The sequence below is a fragment of the Notamacropus eugenii genome, chromosome 5 (assembly GCF_028372415.1).
Source record: "Notamacropus eugenii isolate mMacEug1 chromosome 5, mMacEug1.pri_v2, whole genome shotgun sequence".
NCBI classification, from domain to species: domain Eukaryota; kingdom Metazoa; phylum Chordata; class Mammalia; order Diprotodontia; family Macropodidae; genus Notamacropus; species Notamacropus eugenii.
Window position 1 is genome coordinate 81,336,483 of NC_092876.1, and position 14,423 is coordinate 81,350,905.

Genomic DNA, 14,423 nt, shown 5'->3' on the forward strand with positions numbered 1-14,423 from the left:
TTAGGAGGGAAGGTGCTCAATCAATATATTCACTTTGATTTCCTGAGCAAGCTGCTTCCTCACTTCCTCTTCATACTATGTAGTGTCATTCTTTTCTAAGAACTGTCATTGCTGAGAAAGCTTTCTTTACTTCCTCCATGATCCTCTCATGTCATTTGTCACTTTACATCCCCTTTTAACTTAAAAATCCTTTGCTGGATCATCAGTCCTTTGTGCATTTTTCTGCCTTTCTGAGGTTCATATACATTTAGATGTTTTTATGAATTGGTTTGGTCACCAAATTCTGCTTTGAAAAAAAAGATCCTTTTTTCCCCTATTAGTCTCAGAACTTTTAATGTCCCCTTTTATTTCCAGAACATTATTATAGTAATAACTGATCCATTCAAATCTTTCTATTCTCATTTTGGAACATGAAGAAATCTACTTAGAACAAAACAACCAACTCTGGTGTTTTAATCATTAGTCACTTTCGATAGGTCCACTCTGCTTCTAACTTTCTTCACTGGTAAATTCTTTTGTTTTTCTCGAATCCTCATTTCTAACATGAAGTCATTCTTTTCACTTGCTGCCCATCTCCTAGTTTCTTAACAGCTTAGGTCAAGGCATCAAAGTCTCAGTGTCATATGTTGTCTCATCTTTATTCTTTGGACTATTTTAGTGGTCTTTCCAGAAGCCATAGCATACATCTTGTGCCTTGTGCTACTCTTTTTAGATGGATTGTAAGATCTTGGTTACTGTGATTCAAGAAGCATCCTGAACTGTTGTTATCTCTTTGTTTTGTTCCCTTCTCGATCCATTTTGGGAAGTGAAAATTCCCAGTCCCAGCTGCAAGAATTAAGGCTTTTCGGTAACCTTCCCAATAGTGTCAAGGACTAATCCAAAAGTGCCTCCGGTTTTCATCTTTTGCTAGGAATGGGATCTGAAAGAAGTTGGCAAAGACCTGGCACTTATGGCTGCTGATGGTCGAACTGTGCTGAATAGATGCCACGAGGAGAGGAGTGAACAGTTTCGTTGTTTGTGAGCTGTTCACTCAGTCTCCCTTGGACCTAGCTAGTCACTTCTTTTGTGGAAGACTCTTAAAAAGATGGAAAGGAAAATAAACTTAGTAGTGGTTCCATACTCTGTAAGTGTTAGGGTTGGGAATCTGTTTGGTTTTAACTATATTGATAAAATAATAGCCAACAAGCTCCTGTTCTCAAGGGTTGGAATTGACCACAAATTATACAATGGTCTGGTTCCCACCATTGACTATCCACTCTCCTTTAATAGGAAATTTAATACTAGGGTTTGTTTTCCTCCCTTCCAACAGCTGAAAATTCAAGTGGCTGCAAACGCTGTCTTCCAAGGCTTCACAGAGGGGGAGCTAGCTTTCCAGCCTACCTACAAGTATGACACTGGCTCTGATGAGTGGGACACCAGGTAGGTTGCAGGGGATTGACCAAGTGGGAGGCATATGGATCCTAGTCTTCTTTATCCTCTCACTGAGCTCCAGTCATGTTACTGGTTTTGGGACTGGTTTTCTTTTCCTTGGTTCTCTGTCTCATGGAAGTATACTGAGACTCCTGTTAGGCTACATACATAAATGCTACAGATTACAAAATAATATTAGGATAATATTTCAAAGTCCTTGGTTTCACCTGGATAAGAAATTCTTATTTGTCTTAATCAATTCTGAAGCAATACTTTGCACTGAGTCCTTTCCCCTTCTTACCAATGACTTAACCACTTTCTTTGAGGAAATTGGGTAAACAGTTCAGAGAGAAACTCTTTTTTCCCTTTTGACAGATTTAGCGCTGTGACCAGACAAGGTCTAGGGGTCCTTGATTGTTCCAGTTAGGAGTTAGACTCTCTTTCCCCATGCCTTGAGCAGATGAGTGTAGTGGTCAGTCTAACAAAAGGAAGTCTTTGAATATTTCAGTTAATGGGAATATTTCTTAAGTTGACCTTTGACCACCTGGAAAGGGGAATCCTTAAAAGGAATGGTGAAAGGATTGGATGGCTTTAGAAAAATGATTCTTTAATGATTCTCCAGTGCAGAAAGTTAAGTGATTATTGTTCTGTTTGATGAAACAAAATGTTAACTGAACTTTCACCTGAGCTCTTTAAACACCTGTCTTATTGTGGAATTTTGCCCATTGTATAGGAATGCTATAAATAGTAACTCCAAAATGGCTTGAGAGAAAGATTTTCAAATCCAGAGGGAAGCTCAGCCCACCTTTGGTTCTCTCTCTGAGCAGAAATATTTAGAATTAGTTTAACCTAATAAAATTTATTTCCAGTAGGCTTGTGCCTAAATTGTAGAGTACAGAATTTTCTTCCACAGTTCTTAGCTTGATTTCGGTACTTTGATTTCAGTACTTTTGATCTCCAGTAGCTCCCAATAGTGAATTTGTTGTCCATTTGTTTTGGCATTTCTGTAGGGCAATGGTTCTCAAGTAGTGGTGTGAGGACTCTCGGGGGACTGTTGAGACCCTTTTAAGAAGTCCATAAAGTCAAAACTATTTTCATAATACAAAGATGTTTTCTCAGTTAATATTACCCACACAGGCAAAAAACTCTTGATCAGGAAAGGTCCTCAATAATTTTTAAGAGTGGAAAGGCATCTTGAAACCAAAAAAACCCAAAAACTGAGAATTACTGCACCAGGATGATTAGGATCCTGACCATCCACTGGGACTTGGATACTCCCCATAAGAATCATGGGAACTATCTTTTATTCCCTCAGAAACAGCTGTTTAATTTAGACTTTTTCTAATAACCCATGAACCATGAAGGGAGAGAATTAGGAAGAAATTTATACTGGACTGAAAGGTGTTTCATGATTTGGGAGTTTTGCAGGCTATGTGGTTAAACCAAGAACATAAACTATTCTTTCTCCTCCCTGGGCAAATCCCTGCAGTTAAAACCAATGTAAACTGCATCTCTGTCAGGAGACGTGATCTGTATAATTACTACTGAATTGTTATTAAGGCATGACTGTAGAGATGATCTACATAACCATATCACTAAGCTGGGCTCTGCTCTGGTCAGGCAGGAGACTGGACCAGGGGTAAGCATTCAGGGCTCTGTCTCTGAAACAGACCTCTCCATGCATTTCTTTTCATTTCAGTGAAAAGTGTCGAGCCCCTGCTTGGTGTGACCGGGTCCTGTGGAAGGGGAAGAACATTACTCAGCTGAGTTACCAAAACCACATGGCACTAAAGACAAGTGACCACAAGCCAGTTAGTGCAGTGTTTGACATTGGGGTAAGTGACAAATCATTTTTAGCCGAGGCATCTTCTGTCTTTCAGGTTTAATTCATTTCTAGTCATGTTGCTTCTCTCTTTTTCAATGAAAGGCTCCAGGAAGTATCTGCTCAAAGCCTGTCAGGAGCAGAAGCCCTATGGTGCCAGACACCAATCATCCCTTTATGCTGGACCTGCATCTTGGCAGAGCTGCCAGCCAAGTCTTTGCTATTTTCTCTACTGTTGCCAAGAGGGGAATGACTGACAATCACAAGCATTGCCTCTAGGGGAACCTATTAATTATACTTTTCCTTGGAATCTTTGCTGATGAATTGACAATGCCTAGGTCTTTATTTTTTAGAGAAAATCCCTGTTCTCATCCTCTGATGTATGTAAATTTGCCTGATTCCCATGTTGTGAGCCCCTCTGTACTGAAATCCCAGTAGAGTACTGAACCTCTGGCATTTTTCTTCCAGGTAAGAGTAGTAAATGAAGAGCTATATCGGAAGACCCTGGAAGAGATTGTCCGATCACTGGATAAAATGGAGAATGCTAACATCCCCTCAGTGACTCTGTCCAAAAGAGAGGTAGGAGGGATGTCATCATAATTCTGGCAGCCACCTCTTCCAACAATGCAACTTTGACTCTCTTAGCTTGTTAGGGCAGAGAATTCTAGGACAGCTCAGAGCTATGGCCTCAGTCCACTAAGCTCTGGCATAGCCTTGAGAAGCAGTTGGCACTATTACTTGCTTTGTGAAGTGGGGCTTTTGCTGATGGCTTGGCAGAGCTAAGTACAAGTTCACAGATTTTAGTCTCTGGTCAGCATTTCATCTTCCATAGGCACTGGCCTGCATAATTCCAATTTATTCTCTGTTGCCAGGAATCCAGTATGTGATAGCTCATTTTGTAGCAGATTTGTATAACTAATAATGCTTGACTTTGGCTAATAGGAAAATGCATTCACTTTTTTTTAAATCATGAAACTGATGGTACTGAGAAGGGAAGCAAAAAAAGATAGTGTGACAGTGTGGGAGCAGGTGGGGGAAAGCCTTGTTGAGATAAACGATTGGCTATGCATCATTCACAAAAATAATCTTCTAAGTTAATAAAAAAGCAGCAAAAGAAATTCATGTGATACTCTGGCTTTCCCCATCAGAATTCAGAACAGCTTGTTTTTAGCTTGATGTAGAGGACATATGTTGGGTAAGCTGGGCTGACTCTCCCTCCACCAGCTTGTCTCCCTCCCCTGCAGGTACTTTATATGGTAAAAGCCAGTTTAACATGAGGTCTTTGCTTCTTTTCTCACCTGAGTTAAACTCAGAAATCCAGGGGCTGTTGCTACTAGTAAATGATTAATAGAGCCAGAATATTGGTCCACAGAAGATGGTCCCTTGATTTTTTCCAAAAACATGAGAATTATGGCTTCGGGAGGACCTTGGCAGGGTAGGCGAGGAGAAGGTGCTGGTACCCACTGACCCCTGGTCTTTTCTTAGTTCTTCTTCCAGGATGTGAAGTACATGCAGTTGCAGGTAGAGTCTTTCATGATTTATAACAGCCAGGTGCCCTGCCAGTTTGAATTTATCAACAAACCTGACGAAAATTCCTACTGCAAGCACTGGCTGAATGCCAATCCCAGCAAGGGATTCCTTCTGCCTGGTAAGTCTTCTTCCTTACCTGGCTGTGCAAATGAAGAAAAACAGTTCTGTTTCCAAGGACAATAGAGGGAGGAAGGCACTTTTAAAGACAGGTCATCATAGTCCTGTAGAAGCTCACATTTAGATAGTGCTTGGGTTTAGGAAGCTCTTCCTGGGAATTACCTGATTTGATCCTTAGCACAGCCTCTTAAATCAGGCAGGCCAAGTATCTCCATTTGACAGATGAGGAAACTTCTTGAGAGAGGTCAATGCCAGGTCCAAGGTCACACAGCTGGTAAGTGACAAAGCTGGCTCCCTCCTAGCCTTCTGCCCCCCAGATGTGGTAGCTTACCCTTGTGGCTGCTGTGTACTCTGCTTTGTGAATTCCATGGGAGTGCCACATACATGTGATACCAGCCACAGGAGGGAGATAAGCAGAGGACAGCTGAGAAGTACTATTTACATATGACACAACAACCACAGGAGGGAGGCAGGCAGAGGACAATAAGGTGAGACTTGGTTTGGTGAAATTGCCACTGCTGGGAAATGTCTTCAGGGATTTGCTATAGTCAGATCTTAATTATCTACAGTATATAGAGCTGTCAAATATGGTGAATCATCTATAAATCTTTATATCTCTCTGTAGGATACACAATACTATTTTTCTTCCCTAGATGTTATTTTTATACCATATTTATACTGCTTTGTGGCAGAGACATGCAGCCCAGGGACTGAACATTTTCCATAAGTAATTCACACACTGATTATTGAGATGTGACTATATTCACTGCTGACTTGATAGCGACTCCATCTTACTCTGAGAAGAGTCTGCTCTACACATTTACATTGTATTTGTAATCTATACCATATCAGTTAATACTTGTTACCTAAAGTGTTGGATTATACGATGTATCACAATATAGCTGTCTTCTCAACTAGATTGTAAGAACTTCCTGAGCAAAAATCATCCTCCCTAGTGCCTAGCAGTGTGTTGTGGACATGACGTAGCTCGGTAACTACTTTGTGCTAGGTTGATTTCTTTCACATGCTGTCTTCTGATCCCCCATTGCCTTAGATCACCTTCTCTTTGTAGATTCTTCCATTGAGATTGAACTGGAGCTGTTTGTTAATAAAACCACTGCAACAAAGCTCAATTCTGGAGAGGACCAAATTGAAGACATCCTGGTTTTGCACCTGGACAGAGGAAAGGATTACTTTTTATCTGTGTCTGGGAACTACCTGCCCAGCTGTTTTGGTTCTCCCCTCCACACCCTGTGTTACATGCGGGAGCCCATCCAGGACTTGACCCCTGAAACCATTCAAGAACTGGTGAGTTAACCCTTGAGATTGAAGCATCCCTGCTCACAAATGAAATGATCAGAATTGAGGAGTGGCAAAACCACTGGATTTCCAAAGTTGGAAGGGACCTCAGACAGGGCTATTGAGTACATCTTAAAAGTAGGGTCACCCATCACTCCCACGTGTTCACCCAGCTTCTTCCTGAAGACCTCCAGTGATTACTACCATTTCTGCCATGTCGTTCCATTGTTAGCTCCAATCATTAGGTTTCTATTTTGAATCAAAATTTTCCCCTTTGTGACCTAGGAGGCAGATTTTCTGGTCCTCACTGGTGCTTTCTTCTGATGACTCATCATGGCAGGGAGGTGACCCTGGGTTTTTCCAAGGCTGTTCCAGTTGAATGCAAACAGTGGCAGGTCCTTCTGTGTTGGGAAGGCTTTAATGATGTGCCTGATGATAACTGTAAATGTCTTCCCTAGAAACTTGATAACTAAGGTGAGGAGGCTTGTAATGTGCTCTAGTGGAAGAAGTTGGTAAACATGTGTCTTTTGAAAAAATAATGAGGGAGAACTAAGACCTAAAAGGCCAAGGATATTTCTACGAGGATTCAAATAATTTGAACCAAGCTGTAGTGATGGTTTGTTTGTAGATTTTGTCCAAGAATTTTCAGTACAGGATCTTATTCTATGTGTACAGCATTTAAAGGATTTATTTCCCTATTATATAGAGGAAAAAAATGGAGACTAGGAGAGGTTGTGACTTGCAAGTGGTAAAGTTAGAACTAGAACCCAGGTCTCCAGTACTCCAGCTTGGGACTGTTTCATAAAATCATGAAACTGGGAGGAACCTGCAGATCATATGTTGTAACCCCTTCATTTTGTAAATAAAGAACTAGACTACACCATCCCTCTTCTCTGGTTTATCTTGGATGGATTATAATAGAATTTAACCTGTATTTTAGCTAATAGAATCACTCTCTGTACCTCTCAGAATCTGGAATAACTCACCTTACCTAATTTACATTTTCTGCCCTTGGAAAATGGGAAGCTTGGTTGGAAGTGCTCTCTTTCTCTCTCTCTCTCTGTCTCTTTCTGTCTCTCATAGATTTCCTTGTTTAGCGGATATCTTTCTTGGAGTCATTCAGTTAGAAGAGGGAGGTTGTCCTAGTTAGCTGAATCTTTTCATATTATCTTTCCCTTTCAGACCTTAATGCCACTGCAGACAGAAGATGATGGGACCCGGGAAGAGAAGCCTTTAGAAATCCCCAAAGAACTCTGGATGATGGTTGATCACTTGTATCGAAATGCTTCCCAGCAAGTAGGTGATGCCTAAGGAGCTTAGTTCCTTGTGCCCCCAAGTTACCTTTAGAAGGAGTATCACTCAGAGCATACGATTTTCTCTTTTTGGTGTGTTTTTTCTTTCTTGTGGTTTTTCTCTTTCGTTCTGATTCTTCTTTCACAACGTGACTAGTGTAGAAATATATTTGTATAGCCTATATCAGATTGCTTGCTTTCTTGGGGAGGGGAGAGAGAAGGGAGGGAGGGAGAAAAAAATTTGGAACTCAAAATCTTAGCAAAGTGAATGTTGAAAACTATCTTTACATGTAATTGAAAAAAAAATAAAATACTACTAAGTGGGGGGAAGAGTATCAGCAAAAGGTGTTTTGAGTTCTTGCAACCTTGATTTGCAGGTGGCCCTGTGAGAAGAGCCCCCTCCCCCAACAGGAAGGGCTGTGTGGCCCAGGCCCCAAGACCTCATGTTGTTGCCATCAACAGTTACCTTCCCCTTAAGGAGACAGAGTAGACATACTCTACAATCTGCAGACCAGCTCCAAAGTGCTGACTTGTGTTGGATGAATTTTTCGTTGGCTAAGGCAGCAGCTTGCTTATCCTCCTGGTATCAGACCTTTCAGAACAGCTCATTTCTCTAATTTTGGTGCCATCCTTGGAAAGGAATTTAGCCATGGTGTAATAGACTGGTCAATGGGGCACCTGGTTTTAGTTCTGGCTGTGTTATCAGCTTGTTGTATGACCTTGGGCCAGGCACTTCCTCTGTGGCCTTCAGTTTTCCTATCTGTTAAGTGAAGAGCTTGAATTGGAAGTTCTCCAAGGGCCCTTCCTTCCAACTCTAACATTCTAGGACTCCATGTTCTGTGAGCTTATGTTCATACTTTCTAGACATGGAAAAGGCTGATTTAGAAAACTAGGAAGAGATGGTATGAGTCAGATCAATCCAGATTCAAGTGTGGAGCACCAGGTCTGGAGTCAGAAAGACCTGAATTTAGGTCTAGCCTCAGATACTTCCTAGCAGTATGATCCTGGGAAAGTCACTTAGCCTTGGCCTGCCTCAGTTTCTCCATCTGTAAAATGGGGATTATGATAGCACCTAACTCGCATGGTTGTTGTAAGGATCAAATAAGATATTTGTAAAGCACTTTGCAAAACTTTTAAGTCCTATGTACATGCTGGCTATTATTATTTATTACCATCACAAGTGGACTTGTAGAAATAATCCTAAAATTCTCTTACCTGGAAGAGAGCAAGACAAGTTCTTGCTGTACTCTGCTTCCTCTCATTTGTGGAAGGACTCCTTTCAATGACCTCTTTAGGATAGTGCCTACCAGAGTTTATCACTAACAAACTTACATGGAAGTTTTGTAAAATAATTTTATAAAATAATAAAGCATATTAGGTCAGATGGCAATACACTTACCGTTGTTTTAGTTTTGTTGCTTGCATTTGGCTATATTGTTTTTATCTAGATGGTAATAGAATTTATTTTTGATATTAAAAAATTCCTGCTAATGGCAACAGTAGGAAGCTTAGACATTTACAGCTTTCCCTCTGTACTCCGGTCATATCCTCATTCTGTGACAATGGCCAGGACTTCGTAATCTCAAAGGTGCTCTTAGTGAGGAAGGAGCTGGAAAGGCTCATGAGTTACATGGTATGCTTAGGCAAGGCCAGGCCACTCCCCACTCTGACCCAGAGGACTCCCCACAGCTCTCCTTTTTGCCCTGTGCCTACAGTTATTTCTAGTTCCTGAAACATAAACATTAAGAAACACTTTGGAACAGACTGTTTACTGTGATTTCCTTTCCCCTTGAAGGAAGATCTGTTTCAGCAGCCAGGCCTGAGGTCTGAGTTTGAGTTGATTCGTGACTGTTTGGACACTGGAATGCTCGACACCCTCTGTATCCTTCTCACGTTCAGTCCACTATTACTCAGAAGAGATCTTTCTCTAGGGATTGAGAGCCATTGTCAGTGTTCTTCTTGGAGGAGGCTCTTTACTTCTCTTCTCTGGCAGATAATTAAAAACCAGGATCAGTCAGGTCCTGGATCAGGATCTAGGAAGGAGCCCTTCTGACGACCATCCCTTTCCAGGAGGGGAGAAAATCAGTAAACATTTACCAAGTGCTTGCTAGGTGCCAGGCCCTGTGCTAAGTGCTCGGGATGCAAAAAGAGGCAAAAAGTTCCTGTTCTCAAGGAGCTTACAATTTGATGGGGCAGACAACATGCAAACAAATATGTACAGAGCAAGCTGTATTCAGGATAAATAGGAAATCATTGAGAGAAAAGGCACTAAAATAAAGAGGGGTTGGGGAAAGCTTCCTGTAGGAGGTGGGATTTTAGTTGGCACTTGAAGGAAGCTAGGGAGGTCCATAGTGAGAGCGGAGGAGGGAGAGCCCTCCAGGCATGGGGGACAGCGAGAGGAAATGCTCAGAATCGAGAAATGGATTGTCTGGTTTGTGGAAGAGCCAGGAAGCTAGTGTCACTGGATTGAAGGGTACATGTTAGAGAGTAAGGCATAAGAAGACTGGGAAGGTAGGAAGGAGCTGGGTTAAGAAGGGCTTTGAATACTAAACAGAACATTCTGTATTTGATCCTTCAGGCAGTAGGGAGCTGTGCAGTTTATTGAGTAGGGGAGTGACATGATCCGTCCTGAACTTTAGCAAAGTCACTTTATTAGTTGAATGGAGGATGGATTGGAGTGGGGAGAGACTGGAGGCAGGCAGACTGCCCTTATCACCAGCAGCTAGCACATTAGTCCAGGGGTGAGGGGATGAGGCCCTGCACTGCCACAGTGGCAGTGGCAGAGGATAGAAGGGGATGTATTAGAGAGATGTTGCAAAGGTGACATCAACAGGCCTTGGCACCAGCTTGTGCTTTTTCTCACCATGGGCAGTAGGGTTTGCCCATTCCTTAACTATGCCACTAGCTGGGAGCAATCACTCTGTGGCTGAGGCCCTGCTGCTTTTCCTGGAGAGTCTGCCTGAGCCTGTCATCTGTTACAACCTGTATGAGACCTGTCTGGAGTGTTCTAGCAACTACCCACTGAGTAAACAGGTAAGAATCAATCCTGCGTCCATAAGCCTTGTGCCAGTGTACCTGGGAGAGCAAGTACACAAAGTAGGTGCAGGAGAGAAAAAAAATCACGTCATGCTTAACTTAAGGGATAATTGGACTTGGAGGACAGAGTACTTTTAGATCAGGCATCAACAATTTAAAGCAGAAGGAGATAGGCACCGGATGGTAGCTGTAGAGTTGGATCTGCATAGATGCAGAGCTAGATGGGATCTTAGAGTTATCTCTCCTGACCTAACCCCTTCATGTTACAGATACAACTGAAGCCCAGAGTTATTGTCAGGAAAAGTGGCTGGAGCTACCAAGGCTTTGGCAAGCTAAAGTCAGTGGGAGAAGTAGGTCCAGAACTCAGCTCTGAATAGAGAAATAGGAGGAGATACCCCCTCTCCCTACTTCCTTGTGGAGGTGGGGGACAATGGTTGTGGAATAGTGCGTATAATTTCAGATTTCTGAGATGACATCGGTTAGTTTTGCAGAATGTTTTTCTTTATATAAGTGATCATTTTGGGAGGAAGTGTCAAGAAAGGTATGGTAGGGAATGTAAGTGATGTAAAAATAAAAGCTAGCAATGAAAAATTTAAAAAAAAAAAGATCCTTTCACCTCATGGAATTATAGGCATTCAGGTTGAAAATGCCCTCTGAGGTTAGGTAATCCAACTCTTCCCTGAGTAAGTATCCCTTGTACTGCAACATTCTCAACAAGCAGTAATCCAGCCTCTCCCTGTACATGAAAAGGGCCAGCCTCTCTCTGACTGTTACTTTCTTCTTTGCCTCTCTAGTGCCCTCAAGAACAAAAGGTTGTATAAAAGCCGATTCCTTTGAGTCCCACTGGAGCCTATCGGCTATTTCCCTAGAGTACCCTGTACAAATTATTCCTCCATTCAACAATTTTATTGAACTTTTGCTACAGAAGACATTTGTATGTTTAAGGAAGGCACTGGTAACTGACGAATTTAGTAGGAATATGTAGTGATTTTTTTTAACAGGGAAATTTGCCTACCTAATCGTGGGCTCCCACCTTTCCCTCCTCCTCCATCTAGCAGAAGACATTTAAAAGGCCAATAATATTGGAGCCCTTATCAGGAGGGGGTTAGAAATAAAGGAGAAAGCATTCTCTTTTTCTCATAGGAAAGCATGGTCCTATGATACTGCAGGCAAATCTGCTTAGTTCCCTTCCAGGAATGCACGGGGCTGCCTAAAGTAGGTCCAGAGAAGAGCAGCTAAATTGGGGCGTGAAGACTTGTTGTATGAGAAGACAAACTAAGAGGAAACACTGATCTGCAGAGCTAAAGGCCATGAAGGAGGTTGAGTGGAATAAAGTCTGTAAGATCCTGAAGAGGATTCATGGTCTGAGGGAAAAGGGCTGATAGAAGCACTCCTACTGGGTTAGGTCTCTGGGAGCACTTCTAGATGTTTTAAACACTCAACTTTAAGCCAAAAAGGGAAATGATTTACACATCAGGGCAAACTTTGGGAAGTTAACATCTTAAGAAATGGTACATTGGAAAGTCACCTGTGAGACTTGGGGGAAGTTACTCTTGGGTCTTGATATCTTCCTTTGGAAAATGTAGGGGCTAAATTAATGAACTCTGGGGCCAATCTAGCGCTCAGTTTATGAAAATAATGAATTCTAAAAGAGATAAACATGTTTTAGGAAGTGCTTTTGCAAGCTAAAGCTGAATGCAGAGAATGGTGACCAGAATGGTTGAGGAAACTTGAGAACATTCCCTGAGAGGGCCCATTGAAGGAACTAAGGATATTAAACCTGGAGATGACAAGGTTTAAGGTTAACATAACCACCTTCAGGCATGGAAAGTACTATCATACTTAAAATCCCAGCAGCTAGAACAAGAATATAGATTTTGGTTCTATATGGAGGAAAGGTATCCAAAGATGGAATGTTATTCCCCAGAGGGGGCCCTTTCTTCAAAGTCTTCACAAAGAGTATAGACCCACTTGTCAGGGGTGTTGTAGAAGTGGTACCCATTTAGGAAGGGCTGGACTAGATAGGTTCTGAGAGTCCCTTGTTGAGATTCAATAATTCTGGTTAAAAAATTCATAACAGGTGTAGCTAGAATGTTTGAGGACAGTCAGCTCCTGATTGGTGTCGTCCCATGAAGTGGTCACATGTATTCAAAGTTGCACTTTTTGAAGTTATAATTATGAAAAATATGGTGATTGTTTCCAGCCAATGAAAACATGCAGTGTGAACTGGAATACTGCAACTACTTCATGAAATACATTATTTTCACTAATTAATTAGGACTAATCTGTTCATCTCTAACGTTTTGGGCTAACATCTTTGAAAGCCATGTTCAGCTCAGAAACCAAAATTCTAGACTATATGGCCTATGAATTTTACCCAGGTGCTGATACTATTGGCAAAAGGAAAAGTCAAGCATGGGGATTTTGTTCTCCTGCCTTTAAAAAAAAGCTAACAAAGTTCTCCTCCCTCTTCTAGATCATCTCTACTCTCCCCACTTGCCACAAAAATGTCTTCAATTATCTGATAGCATTTCTGAGAGAATTACTGAACAATTCAGGGAAGAACCATTTGGATGAGAAGATCTTAGGTGAGTTTCAATATATCTGTGTATCCTGAGGGGTTCATTGGTGGTCAGGGGAGGGGTCCAGATTCTAAGATTTTCTCACTGTTCAACTAGGGCAAAACATACAATTCCTGAAGCATTTTTCATAAGTTTGCACCCTGAAAACGAAAAATGTTGCCTTCGTACCCTTCCCAGGGCCTAGGACAATGCACATTAGCAAAGTTTCCTTGTGCTGAATCAGTTGTTTTCTGTATTTTTTATACAGCTAGCACATTTGGCAGCTTGCTACTCCGTTCCCCAGCTGGTCACCAAAAGCCTGATATGGCAGAGAAGAAGAAGGCTCAGGACTTCATCCAACAGTTCCTTGTGTAAGGACTCAGCACACCCTGAGGCTCCCCCTCCAGCCGTCCTCGTCACTCACTGCTGGCAACCGGTCATCTCCAGCTCTTTCAACTCAGTGACCCCTTTGAGCTGCCTGCCTGAAGTCCACTTGGGAGTCAGGATGCCAGCTGACTGATTTCTGAGCACAGCCCCTATTGTCAGCACACACAGCTTTGAGTGAAAAAGAACACTGAGTAATCACAGTCTGAGGACAGCTAGCCAGCAGAACTGACATTCAGTGTTCAATCATTTATTTAATACACATGCATAGCTCTTACCATTTCCTTTTTTTAAAAAAGAGGAAAAGGGGTTTAAAAAAGCCCACCCAATACTATTAGCTAGTTTCTTATGTTCACCTAGCTCATCATAAAGCCACCTGTGCAGCTTGGGCTGTGCTTGCCAGCATTTCATTAAACACCCTGGAATCCTGGGAGAGCAAGCATACGTCAAGCATACGTGTGAGTCAGCAGGTTTGGAGGTGCTAGCCAAGCCCAAGGGCTTTTTCCAGAGCTGAGTTTGAGCACCTATGCTTTTGTATGAGCTCAGGTATCCCCAGAAGAGGATGGACAACGTGGACCTGGCCAAAGAACCTTTGCAAGCAACACAAGGACTTAAAGATTCAGATGAAATGGCAAGGTGGAAGCAAATGGGATTTCTCTCAGGTTGCTCATCTCCCACACTGTAGATACTATACCGTGCTGATAAGTGTAATATATTTTGATGATAAATGTATTTTTAACAGCGGTCAGTGTGACTATGTTTTGTTGTTACTCCTAGATAATGTCATTCTGAGAGTCTTTAGATGGGTCCTTGAGCATTCTTGTTTAAAAATTAGTTTTAAAGGCATTTTGTCCAGCAGTTTGGTGATTAATCCCCTTTCATGGTAGGAGAGGGAGTAGAGATGGTCTCAACACCTAAGTACTCTGCCCTGCTTTGCTTAAGGGTTGCTTGACCCTAGATGGGAACAACAGG

The 14,423-nt window shown here is 42.0% G+C and overlaps 1 protein-coding gene across 5 annotated transcripts in view; it reads left to right on the plus strand.

Annotated features, from left to right (window-relative positions):
* The window catches only part of INPP5B (inositol polyphosphate-5-phosphatase B), a 73,350-nt gene extending 59,155 nt beyond the window's left edge, over positions 1 to 14,195 (plus strand). For all 5 annotated transcript variants that reach the window (XM_072609995.1, XM_072609996.1, XM_072609997.1 and 2 more), the window contains 10 exons: positions 1,310 to 1,419; positions 3,110 to 3,245; positions 3,701 to 3,811; positions 4,718 to 4,880; positions 5,952 to 6,187; positions 7,361 to 7,474; positions 9,266 to 9,350; positions 10,376 to 10,503; positions 12,983 to 13,094; positions 13,336 to 14,195. In XM_072609995.1, coding sequence (XP_072466096.1) covers positions 1,310 to 1,419; positions 3,110 to 3,245; positions 3,701 to 3,811; positions 4,718 to 4,880; positions 5,952 to 6,187; positions 7,361 to 7,474; positions 9,266 to 9,350; positions 10,376 to 10,503; positions 12,983 to 13,094; positions 13,336 to 13,442 — 1,302 coding nt within the window. In that variant the 3' untranslated portion in view covers positions 13,443 to 14,195. The remainder of the gene's footprint in view (positions 1 to 1,309; positions 1,420 to 3,109; positions 3,246 to 3,700; positions 3,812 to 4,717; positions 4,881 to 5,951; positions 6,188 to 7,360; positions 7,475 to 9,265; positions 9,351 to 10,375; positions 10,504 to 12,982; positions 13,095 to 13,335) is intronic.
* The last annotated feature ends 228 nt before the right edge of the window (positions 14,196 to 14,423 follow it).